The sequence below is a fragment of the Schizophyllum commune genome (genome assembly GCF_000143185.2).
Source record: "Schizophyllum commune H4-8 unplaced genomic scaffold SCHCOscaffold_18, whole genome shotgun sequence".
Taxonomy (NCBI): domain Eukaryota; kingdom Fungi; phylum Basidiomycota; class Agaricomycetes; order Agaricales; family Schizophyllaceae; genus Schizophyllum; species Schizophyllum commune.
In genome coordinates, this window is record NW_026089555.1 from 128754 (window position 1) to 155872 (window position 27119).

At 58.7% G+C, this 27119-nt stretch overlaps 8 protein-coding genes across 8 annotated transcripts; 1 reads left to right on the forward strand and 7 right to left on the reverse strand.

The window, feature by feature from the left end:
- Window positions 1-656: 656 nt before the first annotated feature.
- Window positions 657-4146, reverse strand: SCHCODRAFT_02673857 (acetyl-CoA synthetase-like protein; the record flags this gene model as incomplete). Its single annotated transcript, XM_003026182.2, has 13 exons — window positions 657-830; window positions 884-1132; window positions 1189-1623; window positions 1678-2236; window positions 2288-2452; window positions 2503-2664; window positions 2716-2841; window positions 2892-2981; window positions 3034-3146; window positions 3216-3437; window positions 3488-3643; window positions 3695-3843; window positions 3900-4146. 13 exons carry the CDS (start codon window positions 4144-4146, stop codon window positions 657-659), a joined length of 2847 nt encoding a protein of 948 aa, XP_003026228.1.
- A 112-nt stretch (window positions 4147-4258) lies between these two features.
- SCHCODRAFT_02521790 (uncharacterized protein) lies at window positions 4259-4606 on the reverse strand (the record flags this gene model as incomplete). Its single annotated transcript, XM_050343481.1, has 1 exon — window positions 4259-4606. One exon carries the CDS (start codon window positions 4604-4606, stop codon window positions 4259-4261), a length of 348 nt encoding a protein of 115 aa, XP_050196927.1.
- A 1949-nt stretch (window positions 4607-6555) lies between these two features.
- On the reverse strand, window positions 6556-10682 carry SCHCODRAFT_02135576 (acetyl-CoA synthetase-like protein). Its single transcript, XM_003026183.3, has 14 exons — window positions 10225-10682; window positions 9818-10169; window positions 9616-9764; window positions 9403-9558; window positions 9129-9350; window positions 8965-9077; window positions 8820-8909; window positions 8644-8769; window positions 8433-8594; window positions 8210-8374; window positions 7601-8159; window positions 7116-7550; window positions 6815-7063; window positions 6556-6760 (listed from the first exon to the last, which is right to left on the reverse strand). Exons 1-14 carry the CDS (start codon window positions 10516-10518, stop codon window positions 6584-6586), a joined length of 3249 nt encoding a protein of 1082 aa, XP_003026229.1. The 5' UTR covers window positions 10519-10682; the 3' UTR covers window positions 6556-6583.
- On the reverse strand, window positions 10683-11279 carry SCHCODRAFT_02135575 (uncharacterized protein). Its single transcript, XM_050341904.1, has 2 exons — window positions 10803-11279; window positions 10683-10745 (listed from the first exon to the last, which is right to left on the reverse strand). The coding sequence occupies exon 1, from the start codon at window positions 11198-11200 to the stop codon at window positions 10904-10906; it is 297 nt and encodes a 98-aa protein (XP_050196928.1). The 5' UTR covers window positions 11201-11279; the 3' UTR covers window positions 10683-10745; window positions 10803-10903.
- A 906-nt stretch (window positions 11280-12185) lies between these two features.
- SCHCODRAFT_02645588 (HD-domain/PDEase-like protein) lies at window positions 12186-15628 on the forward strand. The gene is made up of 10 exons (XM_003026092.2): window positions 12186-12343; window positions 12393-12429; window positions 12479-12573; window positions 12626-12782; window positions 12859-13011; window positions 13068-13133; window positions 13288-13478; window positions 13631-13773; window positions 13906-14456; window positions 14573-15628. Exons 1-10 carry the CDS (start codon window positions 12241-12243, stop codon window positions 15132-15134), a joined length of 2058 nt encoding a protein of 685 aa, XP_003026138.1. The 5' UTR covers window positions 12186-12240; the 3' UTR covers window positions 15135-15628.
- A 97-nt stretch (window positions 15629-15725) lies between these two features.
- Window positions 15726-20028, reverse strand: SCHCODRAFT_02594713 (uncharacterized protein; the record flags this gene model as incomplete). The annotated part of the gene is made up of 6 exons (XM_050344015.1): window positions 18643-20028; window positions 18451-18595; window positions 18177-18386; window positions 16556-17651; window positions 16224-16365; window positions 15726-16187 (listed from the first exon to the last, which is right to left on the reverse strand). Exons 1-6 carry the CDS (start codon window positions 19861-19863, stop codon window positions 15726-15728), a joined length of 3276 nt encoding a protein of 1091 aa, XP_050196929.1. The 5' UTR covers window positions 19864-20028.
- Window positions 20029-20030: 2 nt separating this feature from the next.
- Window positions 20031-21968, reverse strand: SCHCODRAFT_02558536 (FAD/NAD(P)-binding domain-containing protein). The gene is made up of 7 exons (XM_003026185.2): window positions 21856-21968; window positions 21722-21803; window positions 21603-21667; window positions 21092-21550; window positions 20889-21034; window positions 20418-20834; window positions 20031-20355 (listed from the first exon to the last, which is right to left on the reverse strand). Exons 1-7 carry the CDS (start codon window positions 21899-21901, stop codon window positions 20224-20226), a joined length of 1347 nt encoding a protein of 448 aa, XP_003026231.1. The 5' UTR covers window positions 21902-21968; the 3' UTR covers window positions 20031-20223.
- Window positions 21969-22077: 109 nt separating this feature from the next.
- SCHCODRAFT_02558538 (uncharacterized protein) lies at window positions 22078-26667 on the reverse strand. Its single transcript, XM_003026186.2, has 4 exons — window positions 26179-26667; window positions 23711-26129; window positions 22507-23660; window positions 22078-22454 (listed from the first exon to the last, which is right to left on the reverse strand). The coding sequence occupies exons 1-4, from the start codon at window positions 26605-26607 to the stop codon at window positions 22413-22415; spliced, it is 4044 nt and encodes a 1347-aa protein (XP_003026232.2). The 5' UTR covers window positions 26608-26667; the 3' UTR covers window positions 22078-22412.
- Window positions 26668-27119: the final 452 nt, after the last annotated feature.

Here is a 27119-nt window from a genome sequence, read left to right on the forward strand (position 1 = left end):
CATCTGAAGCGCTCAGCAAGTCTCGACATGCACCGTCACCGGGCCATTGGTCCGACTACGCGGGCCGGAAGACGAGCATGCCAGGTTCTCAGTCTGTGCGCTTCGCTCGGCTTCCCTAGTCTATGGATACGCTGACAAGATGCTCGCTCCTACTTAGTTGCCCGGTCATGTCCTTTACCTATGTATTATCTACGTAGATACTCCTTTAGCTAATAATGCATTCATCGTTAAAGTGAACCTTGTGAAGTGTTCCATCTTCTGACTGCGGCTTTGGACTTGCGGCGTTCGAGCTTCGCAGAGGGTTTATGTGTCTAAGTTCAAGTGGCAGTCATGGGGGTTGTGACGGCTGCTCCGTCACGTTCATACTTTTGTGTTGAACTGCGTTATCTCATAAGTTCGTTCGCATGATTGCTTCAGTTGGGTCAGAGTCCGCAGATTAGAGTCAGTGAGTACATTGCGCTGAACTTGAGGGTTATGTCCCTTGTCAGTGATGTTTGAGCGCAGGTTCGAGGGATGCGCACCATCTTCACTGCTAACAGCACCGTAGTTTAGCCAAGTAGTACACAGGAGGGATCATATCATGACTTATTGATCGGGTTGTTTGTCCTTCACTTTCCAAAATTATATACTTGAGCTCTATATGCGAGATAAGTATCCTACAGAAGTCCGCTCTCCCGCCAGTACTTGACCCAACCATCCACGTCCTGCTGGTCCAAGGACTTCACTTGTCGCAGCGTCTCGCTGACGGCCTGTATTTTTTCGGTCGCAAACTCGCCATGCCCATAACCAGAATCCATTCCGCGGAAGAACTCGAGAAGTTTGACGCCGGGCTGTTGTGATCAGTGAGCAACGACACGTCGAGGATCATCCTCGCAGTACTCACCACCTGCTGGACATCCACGTCAGGTCGCGTCGATGCCGCTTCCAGCTTAGACAGCCACTCCGCGAAGGGTACGATGGGCATGTCGCGCTGGACAAACGACTTGAGCGAGTGCTGGATGTGCTTGATCATCTGGGACCATGCGACCGGACGCGGGTGGACGGCGTTGTGAGATGGGGAAAGAGGCGTTTTCGAGAACGCCGCGTCGAGCAAAGTACCCGCTACCGCGTCCATGGAGAGCCACGGGACGTCCTGCGCAGCACACTTGAGTATACCTCCTCGTCGAGCACGAGAAACAGATCGCGCACCTGCTCGCTCCCCGGCAGCGCGCCGAGCGCCACACTCGTCTTCACCAGGATGGGGAACCAGTCCGTCGTCGCCCACGCGCCCCTCGGCGGGCCGCCGCTGATCTGCCCCACCCTCACCGAGCTGAACGAGAGGCCGCTCGCCGCCAGCACGCGCTCCGCGACGTACTTGCCCTGGCCATACCCGCCGCCGTGCACGGACACGCTAGGGTCCTCGATAAGCTCCTCGGGCACCGGGCCCTGTCGGAGCGGATCCCATGAACGGGCGGAGGCGACGGAGCAGGTGAAGAGGAGGCGGAGGGCGTCGCGGTGCGCGGTGGCGCGGGCGAAGTCGACGAGGGCGCGCGTGCCGCGGATGCTGGACTCGAAGGCGGTGACGCCGAGGTTGAAGTCGAGGCGCCAGGCGACGTGGATGATGAGGTTGACGGTCTTCAGCATCTGCGGGGGGCGTTAGATCCACCGACGCCGAGTTCGCGTGCCCAGATGCCCTACCTCGGTGATGATCTCATCGCTTTGGCCGAGCATCTCCGCGCTCAGGTCGCCCTCGAGAGCGACGAGCTTCGTCGAGTCCAGGAGCGACAAGTCGAAGCCCTTGTCCGCGAAGCGCGCATGCTGCCGCTCTCTCACTGGGGTCTTCCCCGCGCGCTCGAGCGTGTATATCCGGCTCACTCGGTCGTCCTTCAAGAGCATAGCCAGGACTTCTGCGCCCAGATTACCCGTCGTTCCCGTTAGAAGCACGGTGGCCGGAAGTTCCAGCGGGGCCGGCGTCGCGGATGGCACGTACCTCGGCAATGTCGAGGCGTCCACGTAGCCAGGAAGGCCTTCGCTATACTTGACCGCGAGCGCAACGATAGCCTCCTTGGCTGCCGTCTCGGACGATTGGGGAGCAACATCCCCGCCGCGCACGAGCTGGGAGACAAAGTCGGCTAGCTTGGTGATCGAAGGGTGCTGGTAGACGATGTTCTGCGTGACCTGAGGCGACGCGGGGGCCGCGAAGGTATCGGCTTTGAGCGCGCCGAGGATGCGGAGGCGCAGGACGGTCGCGTTGAGACTGATCGAGGTAAGTCAGGCGCACGGACTTGTCGACCGGAATGTAACATACCTGTCGAAACCTTGCTCGAAGAGGTCGACATCGCGACTCATGTCGCGGCCGGTGATATCGCGCACATGGTCGGTGAGCCAGTCTGCGACATCCGGGGCTCTCCAGCTCGAGGGCGGCTCAATGCCCTTGTGGCCTTCGGACGCATGGCTTTCGACTAACTCGTAGCTGAGATGCATCGTCAGTATCGCCGATTTCCTTGCGTATGGAAAGCCTACATCTTTTCGATCTCATCGTTGTACGCACGCAACGCGAGCTTGCGCATGACAGTGCCCTTCTCCGTGCGAGGGAGAGGCTTGTCCGGTCGGGTGACGAGGATGAGCTCCTTGAAGATGCGACTGTAGGCTGGGGCGCCGCGGTTCGCGTCTTCGACGGTCGGCCTACGAGTACTGATGAGCTTCAGTCTGAGTGAGGTAGCACCGGGTACTAACCAGATCGCATTGCGGAAGGCCGCGACCTGCACATCGTCATCGACGTCAACCTGATGGGTAGACGCAGGTTCGACGAGGACGCCGGCTTCGTCCTTGCCCCGGCCGAACATGATGGCGGTGCGTACCCTATCCAGGCTGTAAGAGACCTGTGAGCGCGATGTATGCGACCTACTTACAACGGGCTAGTCACGATAGCACCCTCAATTGGCGCCGGGACAGTCTTCTCGCCGGTCGAATGTACGATAACGTCGTCCTTGCGGCCGATGCTGGAGCTCTCATTAGCACAAGCTCGACACGGTCACACGAGGCGCGACTTACACTTTGCGGAGGTACGGCTTCGTAGGATGACGGATGAAGAGGTCATTCGTCGCGTACCCCGGACCATCCTCCATGTTCTGTGCCGCAGGTTGATGCCAATGACCGTTGCCCGCCTAAGTCGATCAAATCAGTGCCTACCTCACCTACACCCGAGTCGATTCGACCAGTCCAGGGAAACTCACCAGGATGATCAGCTCCTCCGTCCCATCGCCCTGGTCCTCCCATACCAGGCACGCCTCCCTATCGAACTCCGACCAGCACCACTCCTTCCAGTCCTCCTCGTGCGTGGGGAAGATGTGCGTGGGCGCGCCGAATTCGGTGGCGCCGTAGACGGAGCGGAGCTTGACGCCTGCGGCGGAAAGGTTGTCGCCTATGCCGTCGCTGACGGGGCCGCCGCCGTACATCTGATGGCATGTTAATGATTGAAATCGAGCAGAGGGTAAATCAGGCTTACCAAAACTTGCAGCGTCTTCAGATACTCGACTGCGCTGGGGCTCTCCGCCCATTGGTGGATGTACGCCGGGACCGAGATGAGCCCGGTGCAGCCGCACGCTTGCGCGCCTTCGAGCTGGGAGTCAGGCGTCGGCGGTGGAGGAACATCGGTGGGTGTCTATCGCAGATGCTGAGCACGTTGCATGGTAAGCATGAAGATGATGCATACCTTGACCAGCGGCGGATACAGCGCAACCTCCGAGCCACTGTGCATGGGCGTCATGAGGTGGACGCAGATGCCAATGGTGTGGAATGCCGGCAACATATGCGTCGCCAGACGGAGACGCTTCTTCAGGCGTCGCCCGTCGCGCACCATAGCTAGAGAAGGATGCATAAGTGACGTCGATGGGCCGCGATCTGAAGGGGACGCTTACCTAGCTTACTCCAACCCGCGATGCTAGCGTGCGTGTGCCCAATGGCCTTGGGGAAACCCGTACTCCCAGACGAATGCAGGTAAATCTCCATATCCCCGGGCTTCTGCGGGGTCACGGGCTCGGGGTACGGCTCGAACGCGTCCGTTGCCTTCTCGTGAGCGAGGTGAGGGTACAGGAGGTCCAGCGCGGGCATCTCTTCGATGGTCAAGTCATACTCCTCGCCGAGCTCAACCTTGATCTCGCGCATCAGGATGGGCAGCGTCTGTTGTGTGGCGACGAGACGATGGCAGTGCGACGTGCGAAAGAGGTTCGCGACGGCAGCAGCGGAGAGGCGAGGGGATATCGGGAAGGGCTGAATGTCAAGGATTAGTGCATTCTCGTCCTGTCAGGGGAGTCCAACGTACAACAAGTCCAGCCTTGATCAATCCGACAGTCACGGCGTTATACAGGAGAGTGTCAGAGTTGGCGATGATTGCCACGGTAGCGTTGTCTTCGCCCTTGCGCGAAGGGCGCAGGATATGCGCCGCGCGATGTACAGCGCGCCCGAATTCGAGGTAGGTGACCTCGCAGACCGTGCCATCCGGCTCAGCGTACACGTAGCAGGTGTGCTCTGCATTGTGCTCGCGATTGAAGTCGCAAGCGGCGGAGAACGAGAGATTGTTCTCGAGAGGGACGTAAGTGAACTCGTCGGTGGATGAGAGGCCCATGATCGCTCGTCAGTGGTTATGGAGACTTCTTCGAGCCAGCGAGACTTATATACTGAGAGTGCGACGTAAGAGTCGAGCAAAGATCGGGCATGTCAGCATGCCCGACCATAGTCGGTGTGGGGAAGGTGACGACTGGTCTGGCTATTGAGATGTAAGTATAGCATGCCTGCAGAACCATAGCGAAGCCCGGACGACTGACCTCGTGCGCAAACGTCCTTCTCGTCGCCGCCTTCATAGAGCTCAGAGGTGGTCGTCCTTCTGCATATCTAAAGGCGTGTTTTGAGCAAGCGCTCGAGGGCAGTCACTTGGATAGCGTTCCACAAACCATTATTGTGGCGACTGAGGCAAGCCTAGGATGGCGCCACGGTGCATCGGCCACATGCCCCGGTCCGGCTCTTGCCGACGTCCGGTCGATGTTCTAGCTGCATGAAACGCACCCTGGGCAGTTTATACCTTGCCATCGACGCGCGTACCATGCGCCGAAGAGCTGTTGGACTGCGCCTAGGCGGAGCAACGCCGGCACATAACGGAATATCATGTAGTATGGACCCTGGAGGGAATGCTCACAAGCGGCATGAACTTGGCGGCGATGTTCCGCCTGGACTGCGCGCCACCCTGTTTTATCAGATAGCGAGGACCGCTCAGGTTATCGCTCATCTTATCACTAATCTTCCAGGTGGATGAGTCAAGCATCGTGTAGGATGACGTGGATGAATGGACTGGACCAAGAGGTGGGCGATCCGTCAATCGGCGACGTAGATCTGGCCACGCGAGCCGCTGATCGCAGCACCGGTCCGCGTCATGTGTGTGCACGTGCCGTCAAGTTGAACTTCAGAACACGAGCGTTGGCACCTCTCCAGGAGAAAGGCGTGTCCTTAGATGGTAGATGTATAATCATACACACGGATCGCAAACGTATCATCAGAGTTATTGTTCCAGTTTATGCTTACGAGGGCATACTTCAGGCAGACCGCAAGTCCAGGCCATACGGAAGCGGCAGGTTGTAAATACGGAGGTGCTTGCGCGTCTGTATGCACACCAACCGAGGAAACTGATATACAGCTTAATTACCAGGTCTTAAGTCGAATACACTATCCCATCGCCCAGTGGCTTCCAGGTAAGAAGGTGCATCCTCAGGCTTGTGCAGCTTTTTGTAGTCCTGAGAGGAGCGCCGCACCGTTTCGTCTGTGAGTAAAATTATATCGCACGATTTTGCGCCCGTACAAGTCGCCCGAGTCGTTCGCCAAAGGGCAAGGAGAGCGCGGGCTTGGGATCCACATGCGCGCCGTCAAGTGCGAGTTACCAGTTGCTCGGACCCATTTTCTGGTTAGGTGGTGTATGACGCAGATTACCTGAGACTGAAATGTACCTTTCCGGTGCATAATTCGCGTCCACAGGTCGAACAAGCAAGGTCAAGGTTGACTTTAGAGACGGAAACGTGCCCGGCCCGCTGTGGAGCGGGCGCTGCGATCAACCGCTCGCGTGGCCAGATCTACGTCGCCGATTGACGGATCGCCCACCTCTTGGACTGGACTCAACTTCGAAGGGCAGCGGCGTGGGTGCCGAAGCATGTCGTCAAGACCACAACAAAGCTGTTGAAAAGTACAAGTATATTTCACAATGAAAAGAGCGGGAGGGTGAGATGTATGTCCGACCTTGTCGTTCGAGGTGGCATACGCAGTGGTGGTTCGAGTCCAAGTTCGACTGTGTAGCCCAGTATGCGGATCAATTCTATTTCGGGTTTTGCCGAAGAGGTTTTGGCGGCAAGTTGAACAACTCGCCCATGGGCAGGAACGCACTCAGAACTTTGTCTTACTTCGAGGTAGCGCGATACGCCGAAAGGAGACCTCGCGATGAACTTGTGTACGACAGATAGCCAAATCCTCCCATTCGCTGGTATTGTACATGCTCGTGACGATTGATAGTTCTAAGTAGCCTCTAAGGTCTATTGTCTATGATGGTTCCAAGCAAACTCCTTCAAGGCAGAAGTCCACTCTCGCGCCAGTACTGCACCCACGAATCTGAGTCGCGCTGACCCAGCTGCTGGACGTTGCGAAGCGTCTCGCTGACCTCCTCCATCTTTCCGGTTGCGAAGGAGCCAAGGCCATGACCAGAGCTCATACCGCGGTAGAACTCGAGGAGCTTGACACCAGGCTGTCGGAAGACATGAGAGACAGTCGAGTGAAGCGTAGTCGGGAGAGGACTCACCACGTCCTTGGCGCTGACATCGGGCTTGTTCGCAACTTCCTCGAGCTTCGCAAACCAATCCTTGAAGGGCACGATGGGCAGATCGCGATTGACCACCTTCTTGAGGGACGACTGCACGTTCGTGATCATCTCGGTCCACTGCACAGGGCGCGGGTGGACGATGTTGTGAGAAGGCGCAAGCGAGCGAGGGGAGAAGGCCGCATCGAGCAGCGCGCCGGCAACAGCGTCCATCGAGATCCATGTCACTTCCTACGTTCTGTGTCAGTAAATCTGCCGTCTTCAAGGTAAGGGGAATATCCACCTGGTCATCACTCGGAAGCGCCCCCAGCGCCAAGCTCGTCTTGACGAGGATCGGGAACCAATCCGTCGTCGCCCACGCTCCACGTGGCTGCCCGCCGCTCACCTGCCCCACCCTCACCGAGCTGAACTCGATCCCACTCGCTGCGAGGACACGCTCTGCGACGTACTTGCCCTGCCCGTACCCGCCGCCGTTTACGCACATCAGGGGATCCTCGATGAGCTCCTCGGGGACCGGGCCCTGCCTCTTGGGGTCCCATGACATCGCGGAGGCGACGGAGGATGTGAAGACGAAGCGGAGGGAGTCGGCGTGTTGGGTTTGGCGGGCGAAGTCGACGAGCGCGCGGGTGCCACGGATGCTGGACTCGAAAGCGTTGACTCCGAGGTTGAAGTCGAGGCGCCAGGCGACGTGGATGATGACGGAGATGGAGTTGAGCATCTGGGTTTCCGGTCAGAGACTGAAGTCACCGAGAAAAATAACCTGCATACCTCCTTGAAGACCTCGTCTCTCTGACCGAGCCGCTCGGCGCACACGTCGCCTTGCAGCGGTACGAGCTTCTTCGACTCCAGCAGGGAAACATCAAAGCCCTTGTCCGCAAACCTCGCGCGCTGCCGCTCAATCACAGGCGCTGAACCCGCGCGCTCGAGCGTATAGATACGCTCCACGCGCTCGTCCTTCAGCAGCATCTGCAAGATCTCCGCGCCCAAGTTTCCCGTCGTCCCCGTCAGCAGCACGCTAACCGGGTACTCCAGTGGCTTCACCGACTTCTTCGGCACGTACTTCGGCAACGTCGCCGCATCGACGTAGCCGGGGAGGCCCTGGCTGTACTTCGCCGCGAGCGAGACGATGGTCTCCTTCGCGCTCGCCTCGGGCGCCTTGGTGGTGGCGGCTTCGCCGCGAACGAGCTTGGCGACGTGGGCGGCGAGCTTTTCGATGGTGGGTTGCTGGTAGACGACGTTCTGCGAGATCTCGAGGCAGGCGGGGGCCGCGAGGGGGTCGGATTTCAGCGCGCCGAGCAGGCGGAGGCGAAGAACGGTCGCGTTGAGACTGGCGTGAGGGGTCAGTGCAAAGTATCGCGTCGAGATAGTGTCACTTACCTGTCAAAGCCCTGCTCGAAGAGGTCGACTGCGTGGTCCATGTCGCGACCCGTGACATCGCGAACATGTCCAGCGAGCCACTCGACGATAACAGGCGCGTTCCAACTAGAAGGCGGCTTGATGCCCTTCTCGCCAGTCTGCGCATGGCTCTCGATGACCTCGTAGCTGGAAAAGTATGGTCAGCCACACTGGCTCCCAAGCAAACAAAGAAACGAAAACCCACATCTTGTTGATCTCCTCCTGATACATTTGCAGCGCAAGCCGGCGCATCACCGTACCCTTCTCGGTGCGCGGGAGTGGCTTGGTGTCGCGCGTAACGAGGATGAGCTCCTTGAAGATGCGGCTATAGGCAGGAGCCCCGCGGTTGGCTTCCTCGATGATGGGCCTGAAGGTACTTCAGTTAAGGAAAGTAGGCGAATACAAAAGATATTCACCAGATAGCATTGCGGAAAGCGGCGACTTGCACGTCGTCATCGACGTCGATCTGGTGAGTTGGTACCGGCTCGACCAAGATACCAGCCTCGTCGCGCCCGCGACCGAACATGATAGCCGTCCGGATCCTGAAGACTGATCAGATCCCGGTAGACGGTGGTCAAGGACAATTACTGACATCGGGCTGGTCACGATAACGCCCTCGATGGGAGCAGGAACGGTCTTCTCGCCAGTAGAGTGTACAATGACATCGTCCTTTCGGCCGACGCTGCGAAGATAGGTCAGGCTCCCATGGATGACTTCGAAAGAGCGATAATATATACACTTTGCGAAGGTAAGGCTTGGTCGGATGCCGGATCAGCAGATCGTTGGTCGCATACCCTGGGCGATCCTCCATGTTCTGCACCGCAGGCTGATGCCAGTAGCCATTGCCCGCCTGATGCACAGTCCTCAACAAACGGATCCGCAGAGCTCACGATCAACTCACCGGAATGACCAGCTCCTCCGTCCCGTCGCTCTGCTTCGCCCACTCCAGGTTTGCACTCGGGTCGACCTCGATCCAGCACCACTCCTTCCAGTCCTCCTCGCAGGTAGGCAGGAGGTGGGCGGGGACACCGAACTCGGTCGCGCCGTAGACGGAGCGGAGCTTGACGCCCACGGCGGAGAGGCCGTCGCCGATGGCTTCGCTGAGGGGCCCACCGCCGAAGCCCTTGCAGGGGGTGAGCGACTGCTGCGAGAGAGGTAACAGAAATAAGACGGACCAAAACCTTCAGGCTCTTCAAGAACTCGACCGCTTTGGAGTTCTCGGCCCACTGATGCACATAAGCCGGAACTGCGACCATAGCGGTACATCCACAGGCACGCGCGGCCTCGAGCTGGGATTCGGGCGTCGGTGGCGGGGGAACGTCGGTAGGGGTCTGAAATATAATCAGTACATATTCAGACAGCTCGGTAGCTTGATGAAGATAGTTTACCTTGACCACGGGCTTATAGAGCGCGACCTCGGCGCCGCCGTGCAGGGGCGTCATGAGGTGCGCGCAGACGCCGAACGTGTGGAAGGCGGGCAGCATGTGCGATGCGAAGCGCAGGCGGGGCTGGACGCTCTGTATGTCCCGCATCATGGCTAGGGCGGGTATAAGTGATCGTTGAGCAGTATTCACTGAGAGAAAGGCTTACCGAGTCGACTCCAACCAGCCAGGCTAGCGTAGGTGTGTCCAATCGCCTTCGGGAAGCCCGTGCTCCCCGACGAGTGCAGGTAGAGTTCCATATCCTCCGGCTTCTTGGGCGAAGACACTTCGGGGTACGGCTCGAACGCATCGGTCGCCTTCTCCTCCGCAAGGTGAGGGTAGATGAGGTCCAGCGCTGGCATCTCGTCGACCTTGAGCACATGGTCGGCGCCCAGCTCCTTCTCGATGCCTGAGATGAGGGTCTGCAGCGTCTGCTGCGTCGCGACGAGACTGTGGCAGTTTGAGGCGCGCATGAGGTTGGCGACTGCGGCGGGTGACAGGCGCGGCGAGATGGGGAACGGCTAGCGAGGCATTGTGAGCTTGATGGAGTGCATATGACAAAGGAACAAAGCGTACAACGAGACCAGCCTTCATCAGGCCGACAGTAATCGCATGGTACAGAATTGTATCCGACAGCGCGATGATGGCGACGACGGCACCATCCTCGCCCTTGCGAGCAGGGCGCAGAGCATGCGCGGCGCGATGAGCCGCGCGGGCGAACTCGAGGTAGGTGATCGTGCGCACGGTGCCATCAGGCTCGGCAAAGACGTAGCACGCGTGCTCTGGGTTGTGCTTGAGGTGGAAGTCGACAGCAGCGGGGATGGAGACGTTCTCCTCGAGGGGGACGTAGGTGAAGATGCTGGAAGACATGTTGTGCTCGATGCCGAAGACGATGATTGCTCAGAAGCGATGAGTAGGATGTCGAAGACGATGTGCTCGATGCCGATGAAAGCATCCTGCCTTCGCCCTGGTCCCTCTTATATACCCAGCCAGCGAATGGGGCAGAACGTAAGATGAGCAACTGGAGCTCATGCTACCAAAGGGCGGCGATGTCATCAAGGCCGAACACAGTCGGTGTCGGGTAGGCGTTGCAGCTTCTGCGAAGTATGTTTAGTGCTCGCTTCACAGAACAGCAGGGAAGCAGAGTGACCCACGCGCCTGGGAATCCTGCTCTGGCTAGTTCATCGTTCAACCGCGGGGAGGCGTGAACTTTGTACGACTCTCGTGTATCCATTGGGGCATGTAGAATATTGTCTCAGGAAAATACCTGCGTCTGTAGAGATACCTTCGATGCTACTACGGGGAGAAGACAGCAATACAGCAAGTTTAGCGAAGTGAAAGCCCCGTTCAAAGGCGAGGTAGCGCCGCCGCGTCGGCCACGTGTACCGGTTCGGCCTTCCCGAAAGCCGGATGCTCCCAAACGTACGTTGTCACCGTTGCTTCTCCAGGGCTTCTGCCAGCTCACAACGCGCCTCGAGGGTTCGGGGCGCTGCTCGTATGGGGGTTCGGGGACTCCTCGCATGCTGCGCCCGGCGGCCATCATCACCGACATCCGCTGCCAGCCCGACGCAGGGCGGAGTGAATGCGATTCGGATACCTACCGCGAGCTAGGCGTCGGTGTCGGGCTCGGTCAGTCAGTAAGGGTTTGAAGAAGGCTTGAAGCTTGGATTCTCATTGAGGTCCATATAGGGCTTGCTCCCAGTGTGAGCTGTGCTCATGCAGTGGGCCGCTTCGAACGGCTGTGTGGTCGGTAATGCAAGAGGCCTCGAACACCAACACGATCTATTGCGATCGGTAATTGTGCTCGGATCGATTGCATGAGAGCGAGTCGGTTATGTATGCGGGTCGGTACATGATGCATGCTATGTGGTTGGGACAAGCTTCAAGCGCGGATGCACGCGCAGAATAATTAGCGAAACTTGTTAGAGGGCGCATCAGCAAAAAGTCTACCATAATTCTTAGCAGCGCGTACTATGAAGGCGCCACTGTCATGGAGAGAGTGCAAGAGCGAAGACAGTCCATGGCGGTCGGAGGCCAAGTTGATTTTCGAACCGTGCGCGTCACCAATTTGCGCGTCAAAGCGGAAGCAAACTTGGACGGATCAAGCCGAGTTGAAGCCGAGGCTATTGCGCGCATCGTCCTTCATCTTCATTTGGACTTTGGACCAAGTCCTAGACTTGCGCGTAGGTGTCCCAAATTCTCTGCTGTACTCTACTGAGGTATCTTCCAAATGGGTCTTCCTTGGAATTTGAGTGTTCATCCGAGATAAATTGGCGGAAACATAAATCCCGTATTTTCTGCTCGGCTTGCAGATTACTTGTCAGCTTCCCGAGTTCTCTAAAGGGGCTTGAAGGCTGATATATTGCTTATTATCCATCCTATTTAGCTCTGATGATTATCTGACATGTCCGAGGCGAAGGCAGGCATTTGCGCCAGCCAATCACAGCGACGCGACGCGTTAGCGTAGCCCACGTGACCGCGACAGAACATTGTCGGGAAATCGGTCCGGCGGGATTTCCCTCATTTCCCGCCTTACTTCTTGCCATCATCCTTTCCTCCTCCTCCCGCGTCCACGCAGAGCCTTTCAGCGCCATGGACGACTTCGAGGACCACACTATGGAGACCGACTACGAGACGGACGCCGAGGACGTCCTGCACTCGGAGCGAACTATCAAAGATCCCATTCACGATCAGAGTGCGTCTTTGTGCAAGTCCTTTGATGCAGAGCTGACGCGTGTATGCAGTCCCGCTGCCCGACTTTGCATGCAAGTTTATCGATACGTGGGTATATGCGCTCGAGTCTGGCCGTCGGGGCTGACAGGACGAGCAGGAAGGAGTTTCAAAGGCTGCGGCACATCAAGCAGCTGGGGACGTCGTACTATGTCTGGCCGGGCGCGGCGCACAACAGGTTTGAGCACTGCATAGGTGCGTATTGCTCTATATCTTGGACCAGCTCGTACTGAAGCAGCCTCCTCAGGTGTCATGCACCTCGCCGGCCTATTGGTCCAGCATCTACAGCAAGCACAGCCCGAACTCGAGATCACCAGACGCGACATTGAGTGCGTCATGCTGGCCGGGCTCTGCCACGACCTCGGACATGGTCCTTGGTCGCATGTGTGGGATGGCCTCTTCATGTGCGTCTTCTAGTCTCAAGCTGATCGACGTCACATTCATCTTCATCACGCTAACATTCATCCGCCGTGTCCCCAGCCCCGCCGCCCTCCCCAACCTCGAGAAGAATTGGACGCACGAGCAGGGCTCGGAGATGATGCTCGACCACCTCGTCGCGCACAATAACATTGGCCGGCCGCAGAGCGACTACGATTTCATCAAGGCCTTGATTGCTGGCGAGCACGAACGGGTGTGCGTAGCTGATTTTTTGTCCTTCATGAGAGTAGAAGCTGAACTGATGTTTACAGCCCACACGAGAAAGCCTACCTCTTCGACATCATCTCTAACAAGCGGAACGGCATGGATGTTGACAAGTGAGTAGCATATATGCGCCTTTTCTTGACCCTTCTGCATTTCATGGCTTTCTCCCTGCATTCGGCGCATAATTTTCTCTCCCTGCTCCCATAACTTCTCCCTCCCCCGCGCCACCTCCCCGTCTTGACAAAAACTCGACTAACCCCTCTCCAGATTTGACTACCTCCTCCGCGACTCCAAGATGCTCGGCATGATGCACAACTGCATCGACGCTGCGCGTATCATCCGCTCCGCGCGCGTCATCGAGGACCAGATCTGCTACGAGGTCAAGGATGCGGACTCGCTTTATGACGTGGGCGAGTTGAGGTATAAATTGCACAAGAAGATATACCATCATAAGACGGGTGAGTCGGATGTAGTCTGGGGACTGTTTAGGGCGTGCGTAGACTCCGAGCGGGCTGCTTTCTTGTCCTCAGTGGCGAGACGATGGTGACCACCTTCGGTGACGCGGAAGGGTATCCGTCCGACGAGAACTTGGGACTGACGCGCTGAACAGCCAAAGCCATCGAGTATATGATTATTGACGCACTTATACTGGCGGAGCCGTACATGAAGATCGCGCACCGGGTATTCCAACCGGACAAGTACCTGCATCTCACCGACGAGATCATGGGGTGGATTGAGGCCAACGAGGATCCGGTGGGTGTCTGTCCCTGCACTTCTTGCTGAAGCACCTCGTTTCCCGCAACTTTCATCTCAACCCGCTGCTCTCTTCCTCCTCCTTTTGTTAATGGTGCTCATATATCCATTGTGTGTCTGACCTCCCTCCAGAACCTCAGGCCCGCGCAGAAGATCCTCGAGCGCATCCGCAAGCGCGACCACTACCGCCGCGTCGACCACGGCCGCTTCGGCTGGTTCGAGATGGACATGTGCAAGAAGTACATCACCGCGGAGGCGATTACGAGGGAGGCGCGCCAGATCATTGAGGAGGTTAGGCGCGGTGTCGCTCCATCTGCCGACACCATGTCGCCTGCTGCCGCTGCACCATCTGTCTCCGCTACTACCGTCGACCCGATCACCAGCGTCGACCCAATCACCACCTCCGACCCTGCCACCACCTTCGACCCCAGCGCCACCTTTGACCCCACGGCCACCTCCCCCAAACCGCTGACCGACAAGGACATGCCCGACGACAACGTGATCGTCGCGCTCTCGCCGCTGCACTACGGCATGAAGGACAAGAACCCGCTCGAGGGGCTCAAGTTCTACAACCGGAAGCTGAACCCGGACCAGGCGCGGCCCGCGGGGCCGGGCGACTACTCGACGCTGGCGCCCGAGGTGTGCGGGGAGGTGCTGATCCAGATTTTCACGAAGGATAAGGCGTGAGTGGTGCTTATGAATTTTTCTCCCTGAAGATAGATGATTGCGGTCGCGGGGATGAAGGCTCGTTGGGACTGGAGGCTGATCGAGGAGTGTATGCTAACCGTACCCTCTCCAGATTCTACGGCGTCGTCCAAAACGCCTACCGCCGCGTCGTCGAGAAGGCCAAGTCCCAGGCGATGTCGCCGCTCCTGGCCAGCCCGGAGATCAAGCTCCCGACGCCGGACCTCACCACGGCGCCCTCGTCCCGGAGCCCCGCGCAGCACGTCACGCCGCCCTCGACGCCGCCGCCGAGGCAGTCTGGCGGTCCGAGCCCTGCGTTGTCGGGCAGTCCGCACGTCGGCCAGAGCCCGCACGCGCATTTCGGTAGCCCGCACACTGGCAGTCCGCACCCCGGCAGCCCCCATCCGGCCCCCGCTCCGCACCCCAGAAAACCGCTCTCGACGTTCAAGCAAAGCAGCCTCTCGGAGGTGCCGGTCACGTACGATGGGACGCCGGCGCCGAGGAAGTCGCGGCGGCTCGGGCGGGTCGTGAGTAGCGGGAGCGATGTGTTTAATGGTGGGGGTAGTAGGGGTGGGAGCCAGGCGCCGCCGTCGACGATCGGGAGGAAGCGGGACTCGCCGGACGAGGTGGGGGATGAGAAGGGGCGGGAGGGGAAGAAGCGGCGAACGGAGGTGTAGGCGGAGGTCCGCCAGCTGGATCTGCTGGCGCTATGAACTCTCGGCGCCATGACCGTTTTTGGCTGCATTTCGGTCGCGATTTTTTGGTTTATCTATAGACTACTGGCCCGCGGATACCTGATATCTACCAACTCACATCCTCCACTCTTTTACAGTATATGTTGCTCGTCCTACAGCGTCTACTACTCCACTATCCGGATTTTCGCTACCGTACTATTCACCTGCTTGTAATCCTTCTGTATCTTACTTGCAGCGCTTGCTGCTCTTTAGGGTCGCCTATTATACGCATTGCCGGTCGCTTTCGGTCTTCCGTTTCTCTTTGCCTGTAATTGATAGCACGAGAGACCTTGAGCTCAAAGATGCTAGTAGGCCAGCATTTGTGAGATTCGGTGCGCAGGATGCGAGACTGACACTGAAATGTTCTACATATGCATGATTATACTTAGTGATTACTACGGTCAGGAAAACCGGACATAGAGTAGAGAAAGAAAAACAGTCAACATAGTAAAGAGCATAACACATTGCGGACAAAGAGCTCGAGAGCGCCTGGTGGCTAGGGATCAAGTTAATGAGCTGAGCGGTGTGAGCGTATTATGCGGAACGCGCACGTTCCCATAGCCCAAACGTCTCTGATCTATCCCAGTTGTCGCCGAACCACTCCCCCTTCGGACTCACCCAGCCGTCATCGACGGGGACGAAGCCCCGGAGCACGCACTCGACAGGAAACATGCCGACAGCGATCATCGGAGGGTTCTTCACGTCGTCGTCGTGGGCCATCGTCGGAATATAGGCCGTGATGACGAGCACGGGGGACCCCATATTGCCCGACAGGGTCTCTTGGATGATGCTGAGGCGCGGGGGCACGCTGGTGAGGTCGACGCGGACGTCGTAGTAGAACCCGTTGCGGCAGCGCGCGGCGCGCAGGTCGGAGATGAGCTTTGCGGTGTTGTTGCGGAGGAAGGCGCGCGCGCAGACGACTTGGAAGCACACGTCGAGGCGGGAGATTGCGTGAGTGTGAAGTTCTTCGACGAAGTCTGGTTGGAGGACGGTGAGCTATGGTGCGGAGGCTTGTGCTGTGAGCGTACGTACATTCGTTATGGACGGCGCGCATGGAGCTGCACCGCGGGCGGTGCGACGGCCAGTCCTCTTTTTGGCATTCAGTCGAGCAATATTGGCGAAGTATGCAGGCGCAACGGCGAAGTTGCTTCTCAGAGGAGACCTGACGCGTGCACTGTGAACAAGTAGTTAGATGCGGTAAAGGATGATAGAGATCCAAACGACCGACCTTTTTGTTGGCGCAGACCGGGCGGAACCTTGAGCGCATAATCTCAAGACGCTCTTGCAGCCAGGCCCCGCATACAGGAATATTGGCCCCTACGTTTCGGCCCTCTGGGAACAGCGCACGCAGGACCTTGACGTACATACCCTGCTGCATGAGCCAGATCCCGAGGTCGCGCACAAAGGTCGTCTGGCGCTTCGTCTGGAACGCAAGGAACATCTCAAACGCCCCCGCGCGCAGCGCCCAAAGCAGCGGCCGATGGTCCTCGGCAGACTTCCAGATCGCCTTGAGGATGGAGAAGAGAGCTTCGGGGAAGTCCGTCTCGTCGACGTTGGCTATCAGGTGGCGGAGGATCGAGACGGCCGAGCGCACGGTCTTGCGAGTGTGGGAGGGCGTGCGTATATCGTCCTTGGCTAAGTCGCCCACCAGGACGAGTTGGTCGACGTAGATGCGGCCGAACCCTGTCCAGGTGTCGGCATTCGGAAGGAGGGCGCCCACGGACAGTTCGAGCACGCGCATGACCCGTTGAAAGAAGAGATGCGGCCGTTGCTTGACGGGCCAGAGTATTGCTTCCTTGGCGACCTCGTCGAACCCTGTTATCTCGAATGACTTGAAGCCCGCCTTGTCCCAGACCGGTGGCACGGTGTCAGGATGGAGAGCAGGTTGCATGGTCATGAAGAGCAAGGATAGCCTTCTCTCCGTAATCAATGCCCTTGGCAAGGTACAATAGCGATCGAGGTTGATCCAAAGATCGAAGAGAAGCTGGTAGAGCCGCGGTGTTTTATCTAGGAGGTCGCGCAACAGGTGGTTGATCGAAAAGATGCCGTAGAAAATGCATGCGAGGGCGTTGAAGGGGCAATTGGCCCGCCTCTGGCCGCGAGGACGGTGAATCGGGTGAACGTAGTCGATCCAGGTGACGATCGAAGGCCAGAGAGGGCGCACGTAGTTTGCCACCAGTCGTTGTAGCGGCGCACGGCCTTCGTTGAGTTCCGGGAGGAGCATGTTGCCTAGTGCTTGCAGGCAGCGGATGCCCTTGCAGATCGTCGGTGTACGGAGGTCCCAGTGGTTGCCGTCCAACAAGAAGGGATCGATGTTCAGGTCTGCGAAACAGACCTGACCCGTACTAAGCCAATGCCCAAGTCGCTCGATCGCGGCGCTGAGTTCGTGGGGCGGTGTGTGGGCGGTGAGACGGTGCGTCAATGAGATAATGGCCTGAATTCGGTCGGACATGGTGAGGGCTGAGCGGGAATGAGTGGCCGCAATGGTGGGAGGAATGAAAGTGTGATTTGCCTTGCTCGAGCCTTTATATGTCCGTGATCATGTGACAGACACGCACAGCATCAAAGGTCACAAACAAACCGTTACGTTCATGTCGTACGCGGGTTTGTGCACGCGAGTGGCAGGGCCTTCGCTCAGACCAAGACAAAGACACATATGAATCAAGCATGCGAAGGCGAAATTTGACCTTGGAATGCTTACGATATGAATGATACGATGCACGTGCATGTCGCAGAGCGGTATACATACGTAGGAGAACGGAACACATCAAAGATAAGGTCAGATCAATAGGATATATGTTCACTGTTTCCAAGCGTCGCTTCTCCACTCGTCTGTCCCAGGTATGATCCAACCATCGTCCGTTGGTTCAAATCCGTCTAGCAGCCACTGCAATGGCACCTGACACGCGAGGATCGTATGCGGTGTCTTATGCGCATTTTGCCCTATGACAGGTACCTCCCCCTCAACGATGAACCTGGACACACGGGCGCCCCTCTTGTAGGTCATGAGTTTGAACTCGGGCGGCAATTCGCAGAAGTTGATCGTGATGACAAAATCGAGCGAGTTCATGTTCTCTTTCTTCCGGATCGCTTTGACAATTTCTTTGCAATCGTTTCGGATGAGCATACGAGCGGTGAGGACCTGGAAACGAATGTCGAGCGGGGTGATTTCGGGCCCAATTTCGCGGAGAGCGTCTAGAAAGGCAAACATGTAAGGACAGTGATGGAATGGATTGGGGAAGAGGTCGCCGCGACTTACCATCGTTGTTGACGGCGCGTATTGACTTGCAACGCGACTTGTGCGCAGGCCAGTCCTCCTTCTGGCATTTCTCCGAGCAGTACAAAGTGCTCAGACAAATGCAGCGGCGTGTAGAAGGGCCTTGGTTACGGCATTGAGGGTCCGCCTTAATGATTAGAACGTGTTTGGTTAGGGGATTAGAACGTAGCTCACCCTATATCGAGAACACAACCTATCAAAGTTCAACCGCATCATGAGATCTCTGTGGCTATACCACTGCGAGACCTTGGGGATCGAGCTCGCGATGGTAAATCCGCGCGGGCTGATAGCGCGGAGGACCCGGATATACATGCCCTGGATCATGAGCCAGTCGCGCAGCATCTTCAGCGGCCGACTGTCCCGCTTCTGGGTGAGCTCAACGATTGTCTCGAAGGCTTTGGCCTTCAGCGCCCACATCATCGACCGCCGGTCGCCCGCCATGCGCCAGATACCCCAGAGAATGTGCGCGGCCGACTCGGCGCACTCGAGCGCGCGCGGGCGCGCGACGAGGCGCCGGAGGATGTCGACCATCAACAGGACGGCGTCGCGGGGGACACTGGACGTGGGGAGGAGCGTACCGACCATGATCGCGAGCAGCGAGAACTGGTTGTTCGTCACGGAGCCGATTGTGGTACGCGCCTGGCCGCTGATGAGCGTGTTCGGCGGGTTGGAGCGTTCGAGGATGTCCGCGAGACGGAAGGCTTTGCGGTAGAAGCGGCGCGGTTGGCAGCCCGTTGTCGAGAAAGCCATTTTCTGCGCAACGGGGTCCGTGTCGTACGGAATGGACGAGAATTTCGGATTCTGCGCCGACTCGCCTTGAGAGAGGAGGGCTGGCCGCACCGCCATGAGCGCGAATTGGAGCCGCTTCTCCGTGTCGAGCGCGCGAGGGTAGTCGCAGTACTTGTCCACCTTCACCCAGAAGTCGAACATCAGCTGGTAGACGCGCGGCGTCGCCCGGAAAAGGTCGTATAGATGCTCTTTCATGGAGAACAGCGCAAAGAACGCGCAGGCGAGGATGGAAATGGGCACGTTCGCCATGCGCTCGGTGCCGACGTGGTGCATGGGGTGCAGGTAGTCGAGCCAGTCGATGAGGTGTTTCCAGATACCGCGGACGTGGGGGATCATGAGTGGCTTGAGTGGCGAGCTGAGGTTGAGGTGGGGGAGGAGGATGTTGCCGAGCGCTTCGAGGTAGCGGATCGCCTTGCGGACGGTGGGGGTCGTCAGGTTCCAGTGCTCGCTGTCCAACAAGAACGGGTCGCGGTTGAGGAACTGAAAGGAGACCTGGTTGGACTGCAGCATCAGCCGAAGCTGCTTGTTCACGTTCGCGACCTCATAGTCCGCGCTGAAGTCGTCGATGGGGTCCGCCAGTGAATTGATTGTCGCAATGTCCGCCATGTTGAGGGGGACCTCGGGTCGAAATGAGTGGCGAGAACAATGTGGAGGGTAAGTTCGAGATCAACTCGAACTCGTGGCTCGCTCCTTTAATGCGCCGAATGCACGTGTTGGCCAGGGTCCGCAGCCGCGACAAAGGAAGAACCGAAAGTGGGTAATATACCAATGGCCATTGTTCCATTGATCCCGCGCTTTGTTGTATGGGTCGCAACCCATTCGGGCACTTTGCGACGAGCAAGCACGATGGGCGCGGTCCCAGTCTTTGTGTGCCGCTGCTGATTTGTACAGTATATACAACCAAGGTATAATGATGTTCTTACTCGAATGAGGCATCGCCCATTGATGTCAATCCCAACTCACTCCTCAATCCCTCATATCGTCGTCGCACGTGATCTTGTGCCCGTGGAACTCCCACATGAGCGCGCACTGCAGATCGACGTAGCCCTTCTCGGAGATGACAACGGGGTCATTGCCACTTTGCGTGACGCCGCGGTTCTGGAGGATGGTGCAAGTCAGAATGGGTCGAGTAGGTTAGGTGAGATAGACAGGATACTCACCAATCCAAGCGAAACCTTGATTGCCGGCGGAAGAGGCTCGTACTTTTCGAGCACCTCCTTCTCTTCGTCTGGTTTCTCCTCATTCCTTGCCAGCCGTAAAACGTTTCTCGCTGCAAGCTGCCCCTGGTAGTACGCGTTGTGACCAGCACAGAGGGCGTTGAAGGCGTCCGCGCAGTCGCCGGCGGCGAATATTTGCGGGTAGGCGGGGGAGGTGGAGGCGCCGGGCTGGGGCGCGGAGGCGTCGAGCTGTAGAGCGTCAAGCTGCGACGCAAGGGAGTCGGTGGCGTCGGGCTGCGAGGAAGCGGGCGAGCCGAGCTGCAGAGTTCTGGTGACGCGCGCGCGGCCGTTGGGGGCGATGAGGGAGGGATCGAGCGTGGTGAGCACTTCGGTGTTGGGCTTTTGGCCGGTGCACATGAGCTGACATACAGTTAGCTCACACGAGGAGAGAATACGCAGATGGAAGAGACATACGATGAGATCTGCGGCCAGTTCCTTTCCAGACTCGGTAAGTACGATACGCTCCCCCTTGTCGTTCGTCTTCCTCTCCGCGGCGGACTTCAGGTCGATACGCTCGTTGAGATGGACGTTGACGTTCAGGTGGTCGAGTTGACGGATGACTGTCGAGGAATTCCATCGTTAGCAACACGAACCGCTCGAAATCGACAAGGACTCACTCTCATCATGCATCTCCTGCGAGAATCGCGGCATGAACCTCCCGCGCGAATGCACAAGTGTTACTCTCTTCTTCGGGTGCACGTCCGCGATATCAGTGGCAAGCTGAATACCCAGCGCGCCCCCACCAACGACCAACACTGACCGCGCCTTTCCAATCACCCCCTGCGCGCACTGCAGCCACTCCATACCATTCGGCTTCGATCCCAAGATGCCCGAAGCCTTCGCGTCCGCTTTCAGCTGCGCATCGAGCCGTGGGCCCCAAAGGTTCACGGGTGCGGGCAGGGAGCCACCGAGCGCGTAGATCGCGTACTCAAAGGGGATCTCTGGCGTTGGGAAGCCGTGCTCGGGGAAGGCGCGGTCGAGGGTGACGGAGTGGGCGGAGAGGGAGAGGATGCTGGCGGTGAGGGGGAGGAGGCCGCCGGGCTTGTCGCAGGGCATGGTGCCGTCGTAGCGAATGACTGGATGGAAATATCAGCGAGTCGAATAGGGGGGATGGAGGGCATAACGCACACGCTTTGAACTCATGACCTGGGACGACTGAGAAGCGGGGGAAAGCGTAGACATGGTTGAAGTGTCTTCGGGATCGTCAGAATCGTTGACACTTCCATGGGGAGACTGACGAGACTCACGTATTTCTGTCGATCACCACTACCCTCCAGTTCCCGGAAAGCTTCGACACACCCTCGGCCAAGATCTTCGCAGCAGCCTGGCCTGCGAGGGGGTCAGTACTGTATAGCCCTGGAACAGCCAGAGGATGTCTCACCTCCGTATGCCGCTCCAAGGACCACGATATTCTTGTACTGCTGCATCTCTATTGCTTCTAGTGCTGCGAAGGAGGTGGGTGAGGGTGGGAGGAGCAGGAGCAGGTGAGATCACCGCAAGCGCCGAGCGCCAATGGTTTTATCTGATAGCGATACCGTACGATCTTATCAGCCTCTCCTGATCAGGCACCCGGATGATATCGGCTTGGCCGACCGACCCAGACCGAGGTGCGCCCACCCTGCTTCAGGTTGCCGCTCCTGTCCTGTCCTGCGAGGCGAGGGTGGTCAGGGGATGTCAGTCGAAGCAGAGGATATCAGGCAAGGTGGTGCGAGTCGCTCGACGAACAAGCATATATTATACGAATAGAATATCCACGGCGAACCAAAGCATCGTGGTACAGTTAGCGTAAACGTAGAGAGCAATGAGGGAGAGTGCATGAGAGCCTGGTAAACAAAAGAATGTCGAAAGATGAGAGGTATCCGGCACGAGAGGTACCTCATGCCACTATAAAACAACTGTACGTCGGCGCCAAGGCGTCGATTGCGCGGAGAGCCAGGCTCACGCTCTGCCCAAGGTTTGGCATAGATAGTTATCCAGGTACTGTGTGGATCGGTTAGCGAAGCTCGAGATGGTGAACATCCACAAAACGAACCTTATCCACTTCCTCAAGCTCCTTGAACGATGCAGCGTAGATGTTTCGTACTTCGGGGTGCAGCGCCGCAGTGTCGATGGGTCGCCCAAACAGGATCTCGTCGACCGGGTCCAATGGTGGTACGGTAGGCTTCGGCCGCGCGGCGCGGTACTCGATGACCGCCATCATATTCCCGACGCCGAAGTCATCCTTGGGAAGTACTGGTTTCCTCGTCTGTTGCCGCGGCGTCGCGGTGCGCGACCGCAGGTCCTCCATAGGCGAGTCCGTCCGTGGGTGCGTGTCCGGCGTGGCGTAGCGGGAGATATCAGAGAGCACCGACGCTGCCGACGGGTTGCGCCGATTCCGCGGTGCAGTGGGCGTCGTCGTCCCCGGCCTTGGCTTGTCGTTCGCGGTCGGCGTCAGCGCACGTGTGCCGCCCGAAATCGGCGTCGCCGACTGCGCGCGCGAGATATCCTCCGGATTCGGCGCATCGAACGAGTACTCGGACGACCCCGCTGACTCGCGCGCCTGCCGCCCCTTGCCCTTCTGTATCTTCCCAATGACGCTCTCGAGCTTCGCCATCCCATCCTTGTTCCGCGAGAGCACACCCTCGAGGACGTCGTCCCGACTGCCGCCCGAGTTGTGGCTGCGGAACTCCTCCGCGACGATGTCGCTGATGTCAAACGACGCGCCGTCCTGGTCGACGTACGAGTAGAGCATCTTGTCGCCCACGTCGCGGCGCGTGGATCGAATCATGGCGTTGCCCGGAAGCATGACGTCGACGCCGCGCACCGAGTTCGTCTGCGCGGACAGGATGGCACGCTGGTTCGCGCGCTTCGCCTCGCGCTGCGCGGCAATGATCTCCGCCTTCGAGGGGCCGGCCTTGTTCTCGCCACTGCCGAAGCTCGAAGCGGACTCGCGGTGCAGCTTTTGGAGCGCAATTTCGTCCAGAGCGCCCGAGATACGGTGTTTCGCGGTCGAGTTACGGTAGGTGACGGAGCGGCGGAGGACGAAGATGGGGTCTTCGGGCGCGACGTCCTCGACGGTGCCAAGTAGCATAGCCGAGTCCATTGAGCGACGCTTGGAGGCCGAGTCGCGCTTGTCCGCCTGGCGGTAGGCTGGGGGACGAGGGAAGGCATCGATGACCTTGCTTGAAGGCGAGAGCTCTTTCTCCTCTGTATGCTGCATGAGTAAGTACATATAGGAGATGGACGAATGAACCAACCGTTGTTCCCCGTATTGACCGCCAACCCGTACCGGACCCTTGCCATACTCCGCCTCTTCGACATCTTGTCCTCGACCTCGTCTCCGCCGTCCACCACACCCTCCAGAATCCCAAAGCGCTCGAGACCGAGCTCGATGACCTCCGCCACAGTAACATTTTTCGGGAAGATGAACACCTTGCGGCGCATATTCTGAGGAATGCCCGGCGAGGGGTCCGTTTGCGCGCGATCGCGGAGCGTGTTCTTGAACACAATCGCCTCCGTCTGCGGGTCAAAGACCATGTCGTCGGGCAGGTCCTCAGGATAGATCACAAGCTGCAGAGGGAAGCGGAAGGAGGGCGAGCTAAAGCGCTCTGGGGGCACGTTCCCATTGGAGGTAGACACGCTGAGGAACTGCCCGCGCCCGCTGTTGTCAACGCTAGCGTCGCCGTGCGACGTGTCCGCGATGAGCGTATCGTCGCCCTCTTCCTCGCCTAGGTCGCGCTCCTCGGCGCCTTCCGTGCGCCGGCGGTTGAGGTAGAACTTGACCGCGCTGTCGTCCGTGAAGTCATTCATGTTGAGGCTCGAAATCGCCGGGTGCATTGAGAGGTTGCTCGCAACGGACGAGATGCTCGCCATGCTGCTCCGCTTCACCTTGGGCATCTCAAGCGCCGCCTCGACGAGGCTCTCGAACACACCGAGCGGCTTCTCGTCGGGGCGCAGGGCAGCGCTCGCGCCGCCCTCGACCTGCTTGACGGTGAGGAAGTAGTCCGCGGCGTCGTCGCCTGCTGGGAGGCGGAAGCGCTGGATTGCCTGGCGCACAAGGTCGCTGGCGGTAGTAGACGCGTTGAGGAGAACGGTCTTGAATGTGGCTTCCGTCTCGAGGTAATCACCTGCAAAAACGCGAATGACGCTGAGTTCCGGGACACCAACGCCTTGGCCGTCCATCGAGCCTGAGGACAGGATGAGGGAGCCTGGGCGTGGACGAGACGTCGTTGGCGGGGCAAGACCGTTCGCAGAGCTCGTTGAGCTGTTGTGTGCGTGTGAGACGGAGGTATCACGAGGGTCTTTGTTGGGCATGACCGCAGGTGCGGACCATAGGCCGTACGAAGGCTGCAGGTCAGGCGGCGACGAGGGGGAGCGGTTGAGATACTGCTGATAAAGCGCCTGCTGCTGCTGGTCGCGCTGGCGCAGTTGAGAAGCATGTACCGACACCTCCGGCGAGGATCCCGCCCCGCCGCTCGCAGCGCCGCCCTTCTGCGGCGTAACCGGGTCCGGCGGGCGTTGCTGCTGCTGCTGCTGCTGCATCGCAAGCGATGTCGTCGGCGACTGCTGCTGGGCCTCGTTGCTCCTCGAGTCGTCCGACGCGCGCACGCCCGACGTGCGCTCGCTGTCGCTCTCCGACGCGATGGACGACGAGCTCTTCTTGTCCTTCTTGCGCCCGAAGAGCCCGCTGAACATGCTCCCGCCCTTCTTCTTCTTCCCCGCATCGTCTTCCGCGTCCGAGCCTGCCCTATCCTTACGCAGCTTGCCGCCGCCACTCATGCTGCTGCTCGCGACTGGCCGGTTGTTCGCCGCGTTGGCGCTACCCTGGCTCGTGATCGAGTTGGTGCGCTCGCGCTGCTGCTCCTTGGCGCGCGCCTCCTGCTCGCGCGCGCGCTTGATGCTCTCGCTGTCGTCCATCTCGACGTCGCGCGCGATCGTGGGCGTTGCAGTGAGCTTGCGCGTGTCCGTCGCCTCCAGCGGGTCGATGCGCCGCTGGCTGTCCGGCGTTCCAGTGAGGCGCTCGCGAGACGACTGTGAACGCAGAGCCTGCTGCTGCTGTTGCTGCTGGGCGGCGGCTTGTGCTTGCGCCTGAGCCTGAGCTTGAGCCTGAGCCTGCTCGCGCGCCTGAGCCTGCGCCTGCGCCTGCTGCTGTTGCTGCTGCTGCGCCATCATCTCGCGCTGCCGCTGCTGCTGGATCATTTCCTGCTGCTGCTTCTGCAACATCTGCTGCTGCTGCTGGATCTGCTGCTGCTGTTGCTGGAGCATCTGCTGCTGCTGCGCGCCAGCCATCAGCGCCTGCGGGATCGCGCCGCGCGCCTGTGCGTTCTGCTGCTGCTGCTGCTGCTGCTGGCGCACCGCGGCGTCGTCCCACGCCATCCCGTCGTCCGGCTCCATCTCCATCCCGGATATGATGCTGCCTACGTCGTCCAGCAGGTTCGGGTCCTCGTCCGAGTACCCCTCGTCGTCCCACTCGACGTCCTCCTCCTCGTCATCGTCCTCCTCGTTCCACACCGCGGGCGGGTAGCGGTGGATGGAGCGGCCGGCGTTGAACTTGAGCTTTCGGCGGGAGGGGCGGTTCGGGTCGTTGGGGGAGGGAGTGTGGCCCGATCGCGAGGGCTGCTTGTTGCGCGGCATGAGCCTGGCTTCGTTGATTTCTTGCTGCGTCGCGAGGGCGAGCTGCGCAGAGGTTAGTACAAATTCTAAGCAGTACGAGTTCGCCACGCACGTCGACATTCCTATGCTTGTTCAAGCGCGCCAGGCGCTCAAACGGCGTCTCAATGTTCTCCGCGGGTATGTAGCCGACCTCCTGGGTCTTCAAGACGCGGACAAGCCACCAGTAGCTGTTGCTGTCGTCCATGAGAAAGAGGGAATCGCCCTTGACGACATTCGCCTGCCCTTCCACTGTCGCCGCGAAACTGTGCAGGGAGTATACGAGGTCGAAGTTTATGGACTCGTCGGGTATGGAGAGGTCGGAGGAGCCGTCGTCGTCGTCCATGTACTCGTCCTGGTCCCCCTCGTCGTCGATCGAGTCGTCTTCGAGTACTGAGTGTTCCTCGTCCGCGTAGTTCGCCGCTTCCGCATGCGCGTGCAGCTGCATTTGGTTTTCGTCCGCGTACATCTGGTTGCGCAGGTCATAGGTATCCTGGCGAGACATATCGAGGACCTGGAAGCAGGGTTTGGACGTATGGCACCGCGGTGGGGGAAGAGGACAAGTGGATATATTTCATTTCGTTGCACACACGTGGTCAATCAAATCCTCGATTTCGAAGAAATCCAGGTTGTTTCCTACCACTATGCTCTGTAAAAGTTCAACCTCTTCTCTGACATACACGAAGAGACTCTTCAAAGTCAGCACAAGTCGGGTATACGGGCCTCATATCAGCAAGCATATGATGGGGGCATAGTACGCCACCAGTGCTGACGACTTCAAGACGCCCAACCTATCATTGCAACTTCGACAACAATGTCATATGCTCGAGGCGTACCGTTGGAATCATGAATGTCTCTTGTGCTTAAACTCACATTCAATCCCTCCGGGATGCACGGGACAAAAACCTCGTGCGTGGGCCTGCTCACAACAAAGTCATCTAATGATGTGTTGCAATCGCTTGAGGGGATGGAGACCTTCCCTATAAGGTCATCAATGGTATGTTTGTTTATGACTGC